Source organism: Engystomops pustulosus, chromosome 3, assembly GCF_040894005.1.
Source record: "Engystomops pustulosus chromosome 3, aEngPut4.maternal, whole genome shotgun sequence".
NCBI classification, from domain to species: domain Eukaryota; kingdom Metazoa; phylum Chordata; class Amphibia; order Anura; family Leptodactylidae; genus Engystomops; species Engystomops pustulosus.
This window is the reverse complement of record NC_092413.1, coordinates 116,060,803-116,081,317: the sequence shown is the minus strand read 5'-3', so window position 1 is coordinate 116,081,317 and position 20,515 is coordinate 116,060,803. Positions and strand designations below refer to the sequence as shown.

The window sequence follows — 20,515 nt, the reverse complement described above, 5'->3', positions numbered from 1 at the left end:
TGTTCTGCTAAGCAAAGTAATTTAGCTGGGAAAGGGATAGAGCCCTTTGCAGGAGAATGTACGAATATACTGTCAGAATAGCAGCTGGAAGCCCTGGTCACTTCTTACTGACCTCCCTCTAACTTTCACATAAATCACTCCAGAAAACAAAATTATTTTTACCATTGGCACAATGCTCGCAGCTTACAGTTCTTATAAGGAATCGGTTTTAAGAATGTTGATTTCTTTTCTCAATTTTTTAAAGGGCATCTTCCATCAGGATAAAGAATGCAAATGAGCCTGTGGGGCTCCAGTCTCCATTTACACCTATGGAGCCTGGAGTCTTTCATCCAGGTGCTAGATGCCCTTTCACCGTAGTAAATGCCTTCTAAATTTTAAGAATTCTATAAATATATTATATTACTTTACCCCAATTTACAGCATGCACTTACTGTATTTACATTTTAATCAAGTGTGAGACCAACTTTTATCCAACATATTTCTTATACTGTACATGTTGAATTTATTGATTGCTAACACATGCCTATATTTGCATGTTTACCTATAGGAACACAATAACCTAATTTTAGTAACCTATCAAAATGGCTAATATTACGGAAAAATTTTCATTTACAATCAGGAAAAATCACATTAATTAAATTAAGCTTTCTCAATGTGTCATGTACATTCTTAGCTTGTTTATTTGTTTGTTACCTAGCTTTTTAGCCCCTTACCGACATTTAATGTAATAGTTCTGCACGGGTGACAGTGACTTGCCAACACGTGCAGTACTATTACATCCAGCTTATGGCACGGCCCCTAAAGGCCCGCCTGTAACACCCACGATGAGAATCGGTCCCCCACCCCGCACCGTTCACTGGCGGGGTCCGATCCTTAATGGCAGCCCGGGGCTGTACAATGTCTTCTGGGAGCCGGGGCCTGCCTCCAGGCAAGACCTGGCTATAACACACTGAACATAACACAATGCAATATATCTGTTATAGATGAATAAGAGTATGACCAAGCGTTCAGGTAAGAAAAAAAAGTTTAAAACAATTGATAAAGTTTCTTATAGTTCAACATCAAACTTTATTGGCTGTTGCGTAGTGATACAAAATGTAGCGATATATTGTTTGGTTTGCAACATGTAGAAATACGTATACATTTACCTTATTGGTACATATGTACTTTTGTAGTGGTATACATCGCATTTGGTGAGAAGGGTAAACTTTTTAAAACATTAACAATTGTCAAAACCACCATATGGCCTGTCAAAGGTAATTGGAGAGAAAAAAACTTGGAAATGGGTGCCAAACATAAGACAAGACAACACATACAGGGATTAAAGGGCTTGGAGGAGGGGAGGGGGGGTGGGAGGCGGACCGCGCAGGTGCTTTCTGCCACATACCTATGTTTATGAATCATGTATGCTGTTACCTGAGGTTAGCCAATCGCGTAAGGCAGGGGTGTCTCGATAATCAATCCAAGAAGACCATATGTTATTGAATTGTTCATATCTGCCCTCATCATTCGCCTTCAATTCCTCTATTTGTTTGATTATGTCTAGCGCCTCTATCCACTGTAACCTAGTAGGTGTCTCGGTCGATCTCCAAAGTCTGGGGATTATTTGTCGTGTAGAGCGTAATGCTCTTTTTTTGTATTTAGCGATAGTTCCAGAATACATGGATAGAAGCGCCACCTCAGGGGTTAGAGCCATTTACCCTTGAAGATACTGTTGTAGAGGTCAAAGACAGCCCGCCAGAGATCCTGGATGGGACCATACTCTCACTAAATGTGAAGCATGGAGCCCACTCCTGCTCCACAACGCCAACAGGTGTCTGGGACAGAGGGGAACATTTTATGTAACCTTTCTGGAGTCCTGTACCATTGGGTCAGAATTTTGTTCCTGCATACGACAGGAAATGGACGACTTATGCGTCAAGATTAACGCCTTTTGCCATTGTGCAGGAGTGAAGGATTTATTAAGTTCTCTCTCCCAGGCAACTGCACAATCCGGGCGGGTGTCCGCCATGTCCAGCTGTGTCAACATGGAATAGACCAAGGAGATCGCGTGTGGAGGTGCAGAGGTCGAAAGGCAAATATCTTCAAATGGGGTATTGGTCAGTAATTGTTCCACCTTTCCCAATGAGGAAAAAGTCGCGAATCTGAAAATATAGAAGCCATCTGGTGGGGGGACGCCAAGTAAGGTCGTCACCCCTTCTGGGCCCTGATTCCTGTGTCTGTGACAATGTTTCTCATTCTAAGAAGATGTGGAAGGCCTGTTTGAGCTAATGAATAGATTCCAGCAATGGCTGGATTACCAATTAGTGGAGTGAGTTGGCCTGGAATTTTGATTAGTCCTGAGGCGCGTGCAAATTTTCGCCATGAGGTTAGAATGAGTGTTAGGAGGGGAGAGAAGTCTGTGTTAGGTGGCAGTGAAGGCCACCAGAATGCTCCCAGAGCTTGGGTGGGGCTCTGATCTAGTTCCATCTCTAGATGTCTAGGATATAGGTGGCAATTGTTACCTTATAGTAGCTGTGAAAGTCTGGGAGCCCTGTTCCCCCATCAAGTTTATGTTGTGTGAGAGTTGTGTGCCTGATGCGTGGATGCGAGCCCCGCCATACAAAATTTTGAGTTATGCGTCGGAGTCTATCAAAGTATGACCTAGGAAGGGGGATGGGTATAGTTTGGAAAAGATAAAGGATGCGAGGTAGTATATCCATTTTCAGGACGTTGATCCTGCCAAACCACGATAAGGGGAGTTGTGCCCACTTCTCTAGGTCCTTTCCAATAGTCCGAAGCATAGGTTTATAATTGAGGTCGAAAAGCGAGGTCATGTCAGAGGGGATATGTGTACCAAATAATGTATAGATTCAGTTGCCCATTTGAAGGGGAAGTTAGCTTGTAGCCATGCCTGTTCAATTGCAGGGAGGGAGACATTTAGAAGTTCCGATTTATGTGTATTGATTTTAAAATTGCTCACCTCTCCATAGGAGCTGAATTCTTTTAATATTGCGGGTAAAGACGTGTTCGGGGATGTGATGTATAATAGTAGATCTTCTGCGAATAATGATAATTTGCAATGTTTCCCGCCCACTAGGAGGCCACGAATGTCAGGGTTAGATCTCAGAGCATTTGCCAGGGGTTCCATTGCTAGAAGATAAAGAAAGGGGGATAGGGGGCAGCCCTGTCTCGTCCCGTTTGTGATACGAAGTGGATCCGATAGTGTACCATTAACTCGGACTAAAGCTGTGGGGTCACGATATAGTGCCAATATGGCTTGCAAGATCTTGGGGCCTAGACAGAGTTTCCTAAGAACTCCCATTAGGAATTCCTATCGCACCCTATTAAAAGCGTTCTCCGCATCTACTGTGAGAAGGCATAATTTGTTACCATTTGCTCGCGCTCTCGCTATCAGGGAGATCGTTTTCACCGTGTTATCTTTTGCCTCCCTTCCTGCCCACTTGGTCTAAATGTATGAGATTTGGGATATGAGAATGGAGGCAGTAGGCTATCATTTTTGCAAACAATTTTACATCCACATTTAGTAGTGATATAGGTCTAAAATCCCCACATGTGGTTAGGGGTTTCCCTGGTTTGGGTAGGACTGTGATAATTGCTTGTAGGGATTGGGTCAGGAAGGGAGTACCACTTGCTGCTGCATTGAATATCTGTAGGAGTATAGGCGTGATGTCCTCTCCAAACAGTTTGAAAAACCGTGCCGTAAAGCCATCTGGACCGGACTCTTACCGGATTTCAAGTCTTTTATGACCCTTCTAATTTCATGTTCAGTGAAATCCTGTTCTAGTGACTCAGAATGTTCTTCTGATATAGGCTTGGGCCCATGGTTAGATAGGTACTCCTCAATTTTCATGTGTTTGGGTCGAGGGTGTTGTTGGGTAGTGTGATCTAGGTTGTAGAGTCGTTTATAAAAGTCTCGGAATTCATCCACTATACCCTGTGGCAAGTGAACTGCTGAGATAATAGAAAGAACATGTGTGCGAGGAGCCTTTGGAGGTAGTGTCCTTGCAAGCCATGAACCGCATTTATCCCCATATTCGTAGTAGCTTTCACGCAGTCGGTTGGCTGGTCTAAGATTGACAAGGTCTTTTGTCTTGATAAAGTTTTTTGAATAAAAAGTAATTAAATAAAGTAAAAGTACCCTAAATACCACCATTTCCTATACAACTCTATTAAAGTAGAAAAACAAAACAAAAAACACTTGTGAATGCTGTAAAAAAAAATCAACTTGCCAAAAATGTAAATTCTTCATAAAATCCCTTCACAAAAATTTTCCAAAAAGAGATCAAAAAAAGTTATGTGCGCCAAAATAGTACCACTGAAAAGAACAACTCAACACATAAAAAATAAGCCATAAACCAGCTCTGTCAACCCAAAATAGACAAAAACAAATGAGAATTTCTCCATATATGTTTTTTTTTCACTAAATTGTAAAAATATATTTTGAAAAACTATATAAAACAGGGGTCCGCATCTGTGACCGCATCTGTAATACACTGCCCCCCCCCTCAATTAATTATTTAATATACTGCACCCCCTTCTGAACTATTTTATATACTGGCCCAATGAATTAATTAATTGGGTCAATTAATTATTAATATACTGGGACCCCTCTCCATTAATTATTGAATATGTTGCCCCTGCACCATTAGTTATTTTATGTCCCCCCCCCACCATTAGTTATTTTATATGCCCCCCACCATTAGTTATTTTATATGTCCCCCCCCACCATTAGTTATTTTATATGCCCCCCACCATTAGTTATTTTATATGCCCCCCACCATTAGTTATTTTATATGCCCTCCACCATTAGTTATTTTATGTCCCCCCCCCCACCATTAGTTATTTTATGCCCCCCCCCACCATTAGTTATTTTATATGCCCCCCACCATTAGTTGTTTTATGTTCGCCCCCCACCATTAGTTGTTTTATATGCCCCCCACCATTAGTTATTTTATGCCCCCCCACCATTAGTTGTTTTATATGCCCCCCACCATTAGTTGTTTTATATGCCCCCCACCATTAGTTATTTTATCTTCCCCCCACCATTAGTTATTTTATATGCCCCCCACCATTAGTTAATTTATGTCCCCCCCCCACCATTAGTTATTTTATGTCCCCCCCCCACCATTAGTTGTTTTATATGCCCCCCACCATTAGTTGTTTTATATGCCCCCCACCATTAGTTATTTTATATGCCCCCCCACCATTAGTTATTTTATATGCCCCCCCACCATTAGTTATTTTATATGCCCCCCCCACCATTAGTTGTTTTATATGTGTGTGTCCCCCCGCACCATTAGTTATTTTATATACCCCCCACCTTTAGTTGCTTTATATGTCCAGGCACCATTAGTTATTATTTTTTTTATTTTCCCCCACCATTAGTTATTTTATATGCCCCCCCCCCCACCATTAGTTATTATTTTTATTATTTGCCCCCACCATTAGTTATTTTATATGATGCTCCCATAATGAATTATTTCATATAATAGGGCCCCCCGCTGGCACAATGTTTTTACTGCTGCTTAAAAAAAATTAAAAAACCCTGTACTTACCTCTGGCCTCCGCGTCTTCTTTCTTCTTGCGGCTGCCGGACAGGAAAAGGTGCGCGGCCGCTTGATGACGTCATCACGCGGCCGCGCATGCAGGTTCAAAGAGCGATGTGCGCCGGGGTGGTTTCCCGGCCACATCGCTCCACCTGCAATAATAGTGCTCGAGCGGACGTTTCCGTAGTTTGGGGACCCCTGATATAAAAGGTATCACCGTAATTGTAGTAATCCATATTTTTATGGTAAGGTGAACAGACCACAAATAATTGCAGAAAATATTAAACCAGAATTGATATTATTTTCCTCCATACTCCTGACAAAGCAAGGTGAAACACGTGTAAGGTTGGATCCAACCTTTGGTCTGTATATATGTATGTGTCCCTTGTCCTCTGTTATTCCGCTGGGTAATATGCAATATTATTTTGTAAGCAAATATCTTGACTGGTTCTGAAGACTATACCTTCTATATTACTGTGATTAATTATTATGAATATTTAGTCAGTTTGACCATTGGTAGACTTTTTTCTATGTATGTTATCTTTTTAAATGGATTTTTTTTCTAATTGTTCTATTAAAGTGTTATTTTATGCTTTCTACATTTATTTTTTTGTTTCCTCTTCTTTGTGGTGTTATTATTTAGTCCTCTCAAAGTGACTTGAACGCTGTACAATTATTTTTGAGAATGAAAAATCACACCTAAACTTCTAGGCCTCATAACATCCTACAAAACTGAGAGGACCCATAAAACGCCATGAACATACAGCAGACATTCAGTAAATGTTAGTTATCGAGTTATTTTGGTGTTATGACTGTGTATTGGAAAAGTAAAAAATTTAGAATTTCGAAAATCAACAATTTTTCCAAATATCAATTTTTTCATAAAAGATCACCAACATTTTTTTTTAACTAACATGAAGTACAATGTGCCACAAGAAAACAATCTCAAAAATCACTGCACATGTTAAACCGTTTTAAAGTTATTACCACTTATAAAGACATGTCAGATTCTGTGTCAGGTAGATAAAAAATGGCTACGTAGGCTAGGGGATTAAAAATGGAAATATCACATTACACAGATATATGAAAAGGGTACAACAACAGCACCTCCACCTATTTCCTAAATTATAGCATTTTGCAGTATGCAGTTAACCATCATTGTTCTTGACATTCTAAACAAATGGCTTTTCACAACATTTGTTATGGGAATTAGTAGTGGTCATGGATGCCACCAATGTGATTTCGTAACATGCTGAAAGATTATTTTAGCCAGATTTATTAATTTTGTCTTTTCTGAAATGGCATCTTTTGGAGTGGTAGAAGGGGACTTTCCAAATCAGGGCTTTGGTGGACAAAATGTACTGGCTCCATATATATAACATAATAAATTAGTAGAGTTTGATCAATGCTGCATGTGCTGAATACTTTTTCATATGAACTTGGGGAAATTATGTATGGTCCTTTAACTGTAACGTATCATATACAGGGTGGCACCTAAGTGGCTGTAGACCAGGGGTCTCAAACTCAATTTACCTGGGGGCCGCTGGAGGTAGATTCTGGGTAAGGCTGGGCCGCATCAAGTTTTCCACACAAAATGCGCTTACAAAATATCATTATTCAGATTCAAATGTCATGGCGTCTCCCAGCGCAAGGAAAGCCTCGAGCTGGGAGACGTGTTCTCTCTATGAACGTGTCCTGTGCACCGAGGGGTCCCAAGCTCCTACCGCACTGAGCCCAGTCAGGGACACTCCATCCCCCCCCCCGGTACTTGCCTCCCCGTGTCCCTCCCATCGAAGAAGATGAAGTCGCCGCTCTGACCTGCACCAAGTGCGTTCAGAGCGGCGACTTCATCATCTTCAAGTACCGGAGGGAAGCGGATTAACCGGTTACGGGCCCTTTCCTGTTTTTTCATGTCCATTTTTCACTCCCCACCTTCAAAAATCTATAACTTTTTTATTTTTACACGTAAAGAGCTGTGTGATGGCTTGTTTTCTGCGTAACAAATTGCACTTCATAGTGATGGTATTAAATATTACATGCCATGTACTCGGAAGCGGGAAAAAAATTCCAAATGTAATGAAAATGCATTTGCGCCATTTTCTTGTGGGCTTGGATATTACGTCTTTCACTGAGCGCCCCAAATGACATGTCTACTTTATTCTTTGGGTCGATACGATTAAGGGGATACCAAATTTGTATAGGTTTTATAATGTTTTCATACATTTACAAAAATTAAAACCTCCTGTACAAAAATTATTTTTTTTGATTTTGCCAACTTCTGGCGCTAATAACTTTTTTATACTTTGGTGTACGGAGCTGTGGGTGGTGTCATTTTTTGCGAAATTTGATAATATGTTCAATGATATCATTTTTAGGACTGTATGACCTTTTGATCACTTTTTATAGATTTTTTTATATTTTTCAAAATGGCAAAAAAGTGCCATTTTCGACTTTGGGCGCTATTTTCCGTAACGGGGTTAAACGCATTGTAAAAACCGTTATCATATTTTGATAGATCGGGCATTTTCGGACGCGTCGATACCTGATGTGTTTATGATTTTTGCTGTTTATTTATATTTATGTCAGTTCTAGGGAAAGGGGGGTGATTTGAAATGTAATGTTTTTTTATTATAATTTTTTTTTTTACACTTTTTTTTATTTTTATTTATACTATTTTTCAGACTCTCTAGGGTACTTTAACCCTAGGTTGTCTGATCGATCCTATCATATACTGCCATACTACAGTATGGCAGTATATGGGGATTTTCCTCCTCATTCATTACAATGTGCTATCAGCACATTGTAATGAAGGGGTTAAAACGAAATAGCCTCGGGTCTTCGGAAGACCCGAGGCTACCATGGAGACGGATCGCTGCCCGATCGTGGGTGTTACCGGTAAGCCTTTGTTGCAATATGCAGCAAAGACTTACCGGCTATGGAGAGGGCTCAGCCCGTGAGCCCTCTCCATGCAGCGTGACCCGACCGCCGCCATGAATACACGGCGGGCGGTGCTTTTCCAGGTGGGGGCCGCAAAATATTGTCCCGGGGGCCGCAGTTGGCCCGCGGGCCGCGAGTTTGAGACCCCTGCTGTAGACTAATGAAATAGTTTCATATGAAAAAGTAAAGTAGAACAAAAACTAGGAGTGTGTTTCTAGGTGCCAGAGATCCAGAGATATTCACTTTTGAGTACAATATATCAAACTTTGAGGTCACCCAGACAACTCTGTGTTTTCCTTGAAAACTGATACTTTTTTTTTTTTAAATGAGTTACAAATTGAATAGAAAATATTCATTGAGTGATAATATGTATTTATGTGTATCTATATATGTGTGTATCTCTCTCTCTCTATAATATATATATATATATATATATATATATATATGTATATATATATATATATATATATATATATATATATATTATATATGTGTGTGTATCTGTCAATTTAACAGTTAATATCTCCGGTACTCCTGGCAGCTAGAAGGCACAATCCTAGGTTCATCTAAAAGGGGTGATTTAAGTTGGAGATCCAAAGTTGTAGCCCTCTGAATTGTGCCACATCCTCCAGCATCTTAGCTGCCTGGCTGCAGAAAGGAGAAAGAAACATGTGCAGAGAGAGATTCTTGCAGTGTTCCCTGCAGAATTTGGTAAATATGCACATGTGGGGTATGTATGAACTCTTCACATCTTAAACAAGTACATTTTCTTTATATAAGTAGTCTGGCTTTGTACAGTGGATATTTAGAATTTTCATGTTATTTCTGCATTTTATCACAGATATACCGCATATACTCGTGTATAAACCGAGTTTTTCAGCACAAAAAATGTTCTGAAAAACCTGACTTCGGCTTATACACGAGTCAAGAAAAAAAAAAACCGCAATACTCACCTTCCGGTGTCCGGATCATTGGCGCAGGTCAGGATCTTCAGCACGAGGCTCCTGATCCTCGGCGCGGTACCAGGAGGCGGCGGCTCCTCTTCTTTCTTCTGTAGCAGGCAGATCGCGTCCATGCGATCTGCCAGCGGGCGCGCAATAAGATGCAGCGGTGTTGCGGCTTATGACGTCATCAGCCGCGACACCGCGGTATCATAGTGCGCGCATGGACGCGATCTGCCGGCTACAGAAGAAAGAAGAGGAGCCGCTGCCTGGTACCGCGCTGAAGATCGGGAGCATCGCGCTGAAGATCGGGAGCATCACGCTGAAGATTGGGAGCATCGCGCTGAAGATCGGGACCCGCGCCAACGATCCGGACACCGGAGGGTGAGTATTAAGTTTTTTATACGCTTGGCAGGGGGCAGGCTGTATACTTTATAGGGGCAGGCTGTATACCTTGTGGGGGCAGGCTGCATACTTTATGGGGGCAGGCTGTATACTTTATGGGGGCAGGCTGTATACCTTATGGGGGCAGGCTGTATACCTTATGGGGGCAGGCTGTATACTTTATGGGGGAAGGCATGGGGGCTGGCTGTATACCTCATGGGGGCTGGCTGTTTACAACATGAGGGCTGGCTGTACACAACATGGGGGCTGGCTGTATACAACATGGGGGTTGGCTGTACACAACATGGGGGCTGGCTGTACACAACATGGGGGCTGGCTGTACACAACATGGGGGCTGGCTGTACACAACATGGGGCTGGCTGTACACAACATGGGGGCTGGCTGTACACAACATGGGGGCTGGCTGTACACAACATGGGGGCTGGCTGTACACAACATGGGGGCTGGCTGTACACAACATGGGGGCTGGCTGTACACAACATGGGGGCTGGCTGTACACAACATGGGGGCTGGCTGTACACAACATGGGGGCTGGCTGTACACAACATGGGGGCTGGCTGTACACAACATGGGGGCTGGCTGTACACAACATGGGGGCTGGCTGTATACAACATGGGGGCTGGCTATATACAACATGGGGGCTGGCTGTATACAACATGGGGGCTGGCTGTATACTACATGGGGAGTGGCTGTATACTGCACCCTCGGCTTATACTCGAGTCAATAGGTTTTCCCAGTTTTTGGTGGTAAAATTAGGGGTCTCGGCTTGTACTCGGTCGGCTTATACCCAAGTATTTACGGTAAGTTATTTTGTATAAATGGTAGGCTGTGCTTTCTGAAAAACAAAAAAAAAGATTTTTACAGGATATGAGGTTTTTACTTTGTATGTTTTGGATTACAACCAAACATGGCTGTTGTAGCATTTTTGCATGAGGGTGGTATGGGTTGTCATCTGTTAAGGCAAATGCAAATCATCAGGTTGTCGGCTTTCAAAAAATATATAGGTTTTAGAGGTGAATTTACATTTTAATCTGTTTAACCGCTATATGTTGCACAAAAAAAATTTGTAGCTGAAAAGTAGATTTTTGGTTATTTTACCTATGAACTTTACACACGTTCATTTACTACATTTAGAAGGTTTGAAGGTTTTTTCCACTTGGGGCATATTTATGCATATTTTAAATACAATTTTACACTTTGATTCAAAATTGCATGAAGGTGCCTATGTCTATTAAATCCTTAATGCAAATTTTAAAAGTGGCAAAAGTGTCTGCTTTCAGAAAATATGTGGTTTGATGGGGATGGGTATAATTCTTTAAGCTGCAATAAAAATTGCTTTGGCCAATAACACAACAAAATTTCCAGAATTCCTAACAGGGAAACGATTAAATGTTTGTTTTATTTCTGATCTAAAGATTTAGGTTAGGGGTAGACAACCTTTATTTGTCCTAAAGCTGCATTGTCATTCGGCTTAACTGTAAAGGGGTTATCTGAGACCTGAAAAAAAATTATATGCGGCCGGAATGGGGCTGCTTAAAAAAATAAACATTTTATTAACTCGGCAGTCCCTCCCGATGCGTCATGCCGCCGCCTCTCCCGAGTTCAACTTCTGAGTGGTCACGTCCACCCATCCCCAAATGGTTGGATGGGTATGACGAGTTAAAATCAGCACAGCTTTCATGCCACTGTAAACAAATAGGGGCACGGCAGGGAGAGATGGGGGCACAGAACACCAGGAGGGACCACCAAGGTAAGTAAATGTTTATTTTTTTAAGCATCCCCATTCCGGCCACTTATCTTTTTTTTTTTTTCAGGTCTCGGATAACCCCTTTAAGCGGCCATAACAGTAACCAGCACCCTAGATCAGTGGTGGCGAACCTATGGCACGCGTGCCAGAGAGGGCACGCACAGCCCTCTCTGTGGGCACGCGTACCATCTTCCTGTTCCATTTCCCTGTTAATCACTGCAGCTCAGGCAATGCAGGAAAATCTGCCGCTTGCCGAGAGCTTCAGTGATCTCTCATACTGTAGTCTGCATCTGACCTGCTCTGTGCTCACAAGTGCTGCCTTAGACACAGAGCAAGTCAGTGCCCGCCCCTCAACTCTCTCCCCCTCCTCCCCTCCCTCCCCCTCCTCCCCTGCAGCCGGGAACTCCGTGAGAATGAGGGCAGAACATCCGGAGCTTACACAACGCCCGGTGAGTACATGGAAGCAGCAGCTGTTCTGTGTGTGTTACACAGGCAGCAGGCAGCTTTGGGACACTAAACAACTACAGGTCCTTATTGTTTAGTGTCCCAAACTGCCCTGTATGCCAGCTTCCCATGGTCACAAATCTACTGCCCCTGGCTGGATCCCTTGTTGCTGTGCCATGCTGCCAGTGATGCCAGGAAGCACTACACTGCCCTCACTGACAGCATGGCACAGGTGCCCAGAGCTCCAGACCAAGGGAGGTAGATATATATGGCCACAAACATGTAACATATGTGGTGATTTGATTGAAAATTCGCCTGCCTGGTTCCCTGTAACTTTGCTATGCAGTGCTCCCACCCTTCACCCCACAACACACACTTAGCCCTACAAACCCCCCTCCGAATTGAATTCAACAATCCTTCATATTGCCCCTGCTATTTGGTCACTGGATGGGGGTAGTGCTCCTCACTGGATGGGGGTAGTGCTCCTCACTGGATGGGGGTAGTGCTCCTCACTGGATGGGGGTAGTGCTCCTCACTGGATGGGGGTAGTGCTCTTCACTGGATGGGGGTAGTGCTCTTCACTGGATGGGGGTAGTGCTCCTCACTGGATGGGGGTAGTGCTCCTCACTGGATGGGGGTAGTGTTCCTCACTGGATGGGGGTAGTGCTCCTCACTGGATGGGGGTAGTGCTCCTCACTGGATGGGGGTAGTGTTCCTCACTGGATGGGGGTAGTGCTCCTCACTGGATGGGGGTAGTGCTCCTCAGTGGATGGGGGTAGTGCTCCTCACTGGATGGGGGTAGTGCTCCTCACTGGATGGGGGTAGTGTTCCTCACTGGATGGGGGTAGTGCTCCTCACTGGATGGGGGTAGTGCTCCTCACTGGATGGGGGTAGTGCTCCTCACTGGATGGGGGTAGTGCTCCTCACTGAATGGGGGTAGTGCTCCTCACTAGATGGGGGTAGTGCTCCTCACTGGATGGGGGTAGTGTTCCTCACTGGATGGGGGTAGTGCTCCTCACTGGATGGGGGTAGTGCTCCTCAGTGGATGGGGGTAGTGCTCCTCAGTGGATGGGGGTAGTGCTCCTCACTGGATGGGGGTAGTGCTCCTCACTGGATGGGGGTAGTGCTCCTCACTGTATTTGCTCATGCTTAGTGATATTATTGGTGATATTGGTCTGTTTATTATAAGTATGGCGGTATTTATCATGTTGTACTGGTAATGGTCATGATACTACTTTATTATATGTCCCTTATAGAGGGGGATTGTCGGTAATTTTAGGCTAAATAGCCGGGTTGGCACTCTGCAATGATAGCGTAGACTTTGGTTTGCAGTTTGGGCACTTTGGTTCGCCATCACTGCCCTAGATGCTCCAAATACCACAGTACATTAAAAATTTAACCACAGAAAGTATAAATACCACAGAACAGCATTAAATGTCACCCCAGAAACTAAATACTACATTCTGAGCATACCATAATAGTAGAGCACACAGCAATATCCGAGAGCAGACAATAATAAGACAAGAGACCCCAAGAGCAGACAACATTCTGAATACCATCAGAGCAGACATTTTTTTCTCTCCGCCATGTGCTGCTCTGCTATTTGTCCCACGCTGGTTATATGCACTGGTATCAGGACCCAGGGAAGGTAGAAAAAAACAAAAGCAGTACAGAACATCTGACAAGTACTTATTACTCCTGGGTCTTCTCCTGAAGTTGCTCTGCTTTATGTCCCATGCTGGTTCGATGTGCTGGCATCAGGACCCAGAGCAGAGCTTTGTCAGAAAAGGTAGAGGACCTGGGAGCAGTACATTATAGGTTACAAGTTTACAAAAAAATCTATTTAATTTGCGAATATGTAAATGAGCTTCTCAATGCACTAGTGATGGTGACTCACCTTCCAGTGCATCTTCCTTCTATTACGTTAGTATTATATAATTGGACAGTTCTGAGTGGTTATGATGCACTAAGAAGACTGTACACGGATAGAAACTGAAAAAATCTAAAGACGTGCAGCTATAAATCAGGTAAAGTTGTTTCAGGAAATCATATAAATTCCTATACAACGTTGTGAGGTTATTTGGGAAAATTGCAACTCTCCCCATCCCCTTTAAGTTGATTTCCCCTTTACCCCTTTTAAATGACTTTATTTCAAAATATCAATTGCAGATCCAGTTAAATATATTCTTCATAGGGTTTTGCCAACATGATGGGAAATGTGTTTTAAGGAAATTGTACTATAAAAATTCAATTCAGAAAAACTTTTCCTATAAAAGAATTTTTTTTGCAATGTGTGACCAGTTTAGCATCTTCTTTATATAAAGCACTGTGGTTGCAATTCAAGAGCACAATAAGGAGGATTTCTTGTGCTTTTATGACAAATTGAACCTTCAAAGCTGAGTAGTAGCATGCCCCCACCTTGGAGCATGTGTGAAATGTTGAACCATTTGCGTATGTTTCTAACATGTTAAAATTTATTGGTGCATAAGAAAAGCCTTTGTAAAGGATGAGATTCCATCTCAGTAGATACATTACCCCATGTCTGAAAACCATGCGAGGCAGGGTATAATTCAGCACAATGATGACAATGCTTGCTCCAAAAGAAAAGACAAGACCAGATTGGACAAGAATGAGCTAACAGATTGTGTAGCCCAGTTCTGTCCCTTTGAGTGTGATATATTGTTTCAAGATGCTAAGTGCACAGGCCTTTTAGGAGCGGATCTATGGTGGCTGCTGTTGGTTTTCTGCATTATTTTTACAGAACTCTAATTATTAGTCTTCTTATTTCAGGGCACATCAGCTTCTTACCATATGCTACTCAGTAATGCCCCTTGATTGCTTGCAATGCCCAGTGTAACTAAGATGTGCCAAGAAACACAAGTCTTTAACATGGAGATTTACTAACATCACATCTGTAACAGATGTTAAATGAAGTAAAAACTTCTCTCTCATAATTAAGTGTTCACTTTTTATGAGGCACTTTTCTGTCATAAAATCCCGGCTCTCATGAGAGCCCAGGCATGCTGGCGTTTAATGCTAACTGCTAAATGCAAACGCTGGCGATAAAACAGAATTAATATATTAAGCAAGCTGCTCTGGTAGATCAGCACTTGGATATGTGACATTATTGGCAACCAGTGACTTTTCTGCTTAACAGCACTGCATAAAAACAATTACGAGGGACTGTTCCCAAACACGAAGGTGCATTATAATTTTCTTCATCAACTAAGACCTCTTCCATCAACAACGCTCATATGCCGCTTAAGTAAGGTGTTTGTTTTTTAAAGTGGTATTGAAACCCATATAATTTTAGGTGATTTGTTTTGCCAAATCATCTCCTTTGTAAGACAGAGTCTCATTCTTTCACCAAGAAAACCTGTATCTGACCATTCATGTTCTCCTGCAGCTGCTAATACCATCGCCACGTAGGCTAAGGAAGCAATTTAAGTATAGTGAATGAGGTTCAGTTACACAAAGATAAAAACTGAAGTTTCTCTAAACTCACAGTTCATTGGGGAACAGGAAGTGGATGTCTCATAATCTTATAAGTTGCCCTACACATTGATTTTGGAACTGTAAAACTGCTTTTACTGGCTAGTTAAACCATGTACATCATGGGCAAATTTGAACGGCTGAAATAGAAGTCGCTTTCACAGGCCAATCATTACCCTATTTCAGTCTTGAGCAGGAGAACCTATTCTATGATGACTATGAAAAACTTGGCAATTAATTGAGCCAATTACACCTGCACCTACACCTCACTGTCTGTAGCTTTCTTGCAGCTATGATGATAGCTGGAAGGCAGAATAGAACTGTAAGTAACAAGTTACTGCTATTGACTTCCACTAATATATAGGTTCTACCATTTCTAATGCATTTCTGTAAGATGTACACTCACCGGCCACTTTATTAGGTACACCTGTCCAACTGCTCGTTAACACTTCATTTCTAATCAGCCAATCACATGGCGCCAATCACATTTAGGCATGTAGACATGGTCAAGACAATCTCCTGCAGTTCAAACCGAGCATCAGTATGGGGAAGAAAGGTGATTTGAGTGCCTTTGAACGTTGGAATGGTTGTTGGTGCCAGAAGGGCTGGTCTGAGTATTTCAGAAACTGCTGATCTACTGGGATTTTCACGCACAACCATCTCTAGGGTTTACAGAGAATGGTCCGAAAAAGAAAAAACATCCAGTGAGCGGCAGTTCTGTGGGCGGAAATGCCTTGTTGATGCCAGAGGTCAGAGGAGAATGGGCAGACTGGATCGAGCTGATAGAAAGGCAACAGTGACTCAAATCGCCACCCGTTACAACCAAGGTAGGCAGAAGAGCATCTCTGAACGCACAATACGTTGAATTTAGAGGTAGATGGGCTACAGCAGCAGAAGACCACACCGGGTGCCACTCCTTTCAGCTAAGAACAGGAAACTGAGGCTACAATTTGCACAAGCTCATCGAAATTGGACAGTAGAAGATTGGAAAAACGTTGCCTGGTCTGATGAGTCTCGATTTCTGCTGCGACATTCGGATGGTAGGGTCAGAATTTGGCGTCAACAACATGAAAGCATGGATCCATCCTGCCTTGTATCAACGGTTCAGGCTGGTGGTGGTGGTGTCATGGTGTGGGGAATATTTTCTTGGCACTCTTTGGGCCCCTTGGTACCAATTGAGCATCGTTGCAACGCCACAGCCTACCTGAGTATTGTTGCTGACCATGTCCATCCCTTTATGACCACAATGTACCCAACATCTGATGGCTACTTTCAGCAGGATAATGCACCATGTCATAAAGCTGGAATCATCTCAGACTGGTTTCTTGAACATGACAACGAGTTCACTGTACTCAAATGGCCTCCACAGTCACCAGATCTCAATCCAATAGAGCATCTTTGGGATGTGGTGGAACGGGAGATTCGCATCATGGATGTGCAGCCAACAAATCTGCGGTAACTGTGTGATGCCATCATGTCAATATGGACCAAAATCTCTGAGGAATGCTTCCAGCACCTTGTTGAATCTATGCCACGAAGAATTGAGGCAGTTCTGAAGGCAAAAGGGGGTCCAACCCGTTACTAGCATGGTGTACCTAATAAAGTGGCCGGTGAGTGTATATCAATGGCTAGAAATATTTTCTGTTTTTAAATTGGCAAAACTTTTATTCCTTCCCAACAGAAGACTAGTCTTATGCTATTCAAGCAAAAAGAAAACATCTATTCAGTCAAGTTAATAAAGTACTCCATAGAATACAAAATCCATCATTTATGAGCAGATAACCATAAATATAGCAAAGCACGGATGCTAATGATTGCACATGCACAGCTGGAGGCAGTAAAAACTTTCACTATTGGAAGGTCCAGCAGCAGGACTGCGGTTAGCAGCACAAGAGAACCAAAATTAATAAAAAGGTCTTTGCTTTTTAACATGTAAGAAGTTTTAAGTTTTAATTTCACTTTTCTTCTAATACAACATGTCAGCTGAGAGAAGTTGTTCATGAAATAAGACTGATAAACAACATTTATATGAAAGGTAAACTGCATTATTCCAGGCTTCCAGCAAAACAATTTAACAACCAAGCCCTATAGATCTTTAAATGATTAATATATTGGTTTGTATAATAGGTACATTACCTGTAAGAACACATAATCTACAATACTTACTACTAAAGCACACTACTAAAGCCCCCTCCTTAAGCACACCCGGCTTACAGACGACCCCTAGTTAAAGACGGACCCCTGTGACCTCTGGTGAAGCTCTCTGGATGTTACTATAGTCCCAGACTGCAATGATCAGCTGTAAGGTGTCTGAAATGAAGCTTTATTGATAATCTTTTGTCCAACAAACAGTCACTGGGGACTGCCTGTATGTGCAAGGGCATTAGGAAACAATGGCTACTAGATTCATCTTTTACCACTGAGCCATTTTGGCACAATTTAAAATAGTACCATACCATTCATTGAACCAGTGGTATAAGGTATATACGCTGACGAATGCCCTTTTCCTCATGCTGCAAACTGAAGGAGCTTAATTTTAAGCTCCTCTCATGCTGGTACCGTACTCCAGTGACATTGAGGCAAATTTACCCTCAGGTCTCGGACCAATGCTGGCGATGTGAAAATGAAGCTGGCACAATGCTGCATATATGGTAGAGTTGCCCTCTAATCATTCCCCTCTGGCACAATGTCAATCAACTATACAATGCCTTAACTAAGTCCCATTTGACTTTCGTTCCGGAACAGGCTCTGCTCTCCGCATTACCTGGTCCCATCTCCAAAATTAAAAAAGATTTGCTAAGGCACTTTCTTGTTGCCACACATCAGATTATACGTAGACATTGGAGATCAATCACGCCTCCATCAAGAGCTGATTGGGTAGTTGCTATGACTCATATCCAAAGGATGGAAGAGCTTAAGGCAATAGATGATGGCAAAGTGACAGTGTTCGACACCACGTGGTCCACGTGGCTGGCCTTTAAAGACACACCCGCTCTCACTGCATGGGTCTCATCCGGAATTGTTCCCTAACTTGCGCATATGCATTATCCTTGCAGAATGCCTTCTCTTTTCTATAACTTTCCTCCCTCACTTTGTCATCTATACTGATCCCAATATAACATGTACGTGTCTTTATCCTTACACTACTTGTTGTATGTAAGAGTGTGTGGATGTTTCTGTTTGTTGTTTTATTATTTAGTTTCGTTGTTTTACTGCTATGACTTGGATCTGTCAGATGCAGCCTGCTTATTTTACTCTATGTAGATTCATGCCTCTCCAGGCGCACAGTTTTGGGACACAAGTCATCCGATTATATCATTGCTGTTCTATTGCATGACTGTTTTGGATTGTCCATGTCATAAGCTTTATATGTTATGTTCTGTACCGTTCCAATAAATGTTTATTGACTCTAAAATAGTACCATAGCATTCAAAGACAATAAAGCGGGCCATAAGACAGAATGGGAAGTTTTGGGTTCTAGTAGAAAATAACTAAAAAATACGGATAATGGTTAAACCAAAAATGTTCAAGAAATATATTACTTATAGGAAAATCACATACCTCCCTTTCATCCATGTTGAGCCACTGTTTGGGATCATTTTCAGTAGCAAGAAATGCAATCAAATCAATAGCAGTGAGTCGAGTCTGACGTCTAGATGATACAAAGATGAGTACAGGCTTGGCAGGGGAGTGACTTCTTATAGCTGTAACAAAAGTGATAGTATTAGTACCTTTAGTCATTTGATCAGGGCCGCAGTGAAACTGAGTGAGGTATATCGTTTGGCATTATTTTCTTAGTGACAGGTCTTCTTTAGGCCTGAAGTACATTGCACTACAATACACAAGTCATTGACTCTGGACAAAATATTTTTCAATAAAAATGTGAAAATTAGACCTAACAATACCGCACCTGGGATAGTGCCCCTGTCTATGCCAGAATTCTGGAGTAATTTGCATCAGAAATGCCATGCGCCACATTTATTGAGGGTTTTAGACCATGTTTTTTAAGCGGTTTTCTGACTTGATGGAAAGGGATGTGGCCTAGCCAGAAAAGTCCATCTGTGCACTAAAAAATTCAGTCATAAACTAGATCAACTAATTGGTGGTCTAAAGTATGACTCCCAAGTCTTAAACTAGTCCACATAAATTACACTGGATAAGTAAGGCTTCATGCACACAAAATGAAAAGAAGACTTTCCAGATCCTAAAGTATATCTTAAAGGTTAACAGACCTTTGCTAGAAAGAATTATCCTTTCAAGAGCAAGGCCTCAGATGAAGTCTGTTGCTCTGAGGATGACAGACTGGCTCCTGCCCCATATTCAGGATATCTAGTAGAATCCAAGATCTGTAAGCGATAGCTCCATCAGAACCAAGCCCTCTTACTTCAAAAGGGGGCTGTCAGGATGACCCTTGTAGGATCCTGTCTGATTTTTTCAAGACTTTCAGGAGTAGGAACAGAGGTTTGAATTGTCATATCACTGACCTTTCCATTCTCCGGGGAAGTCAAATTTTTTGTTGTCATCCACCATTCCAGGGAATCCAGAACTTCTGGAGGAAGAAATATTTTCTGATCTACATTCTCAACATGTGTAACTGTAGATGCAGACTCTGAATTTGGGCCTAGGAAACTGATGGAGAGGCTGCTATGAAGAGGCCTAAGACAGACATGCCATCTGTATTTACAGAATCTTTTCCCCAGGAAGAAAGAATTTCTGACATCTGGAATTTAAAAAGATTCCAAAAATTTTTTTGGATGTGGATGGAGTGAGGGAGGGTTTTTTAAAGTTTATTATCCAGCACAACCTTTCCAAGATCTTCTGTGCTCTTGACAGCTGAGAATCTACCGGTTTTACCAAATTCCCTACCAGCAGAAAATCGTCTAGATAGGGAACAAATAGGCCCTGCATTAGACGAATATAAGATGCCATCTCGGCAATTAGTTTGCTATCCGAAAGGGCATTGCTCTGAACTGTAAATGTTTTAGAGTTAAATCCATTGA

General features: G+C 42.2%; 1 protein-coding gene across 2 annotated transcripts in view; it reads right to left on the bottom strand.

Moving 5' to 3' along the window:
* ASCC3 (activating signal cointegrator 1 complex subunit 3) overlaps positions 1 to 20,515 on the bottom strand; it is a 498,380-nt gene that overhangs the window by 90,740 nt on the left and 387,125 nt on the right. For both annotated transcript variants that reach the window (XM_072141894.1, XM_072141895.1), the window contains exon 30: positions 19,077 to 19,219. In XM_072141894.1, coding sequence (XP_071997995.1) covers positions 19,077 to 19,219 — 143 coding nt within the window. The remainder of the gene's footprint in view (positions 1 to 19,076; positions 19,220 to 20,515) is intronic.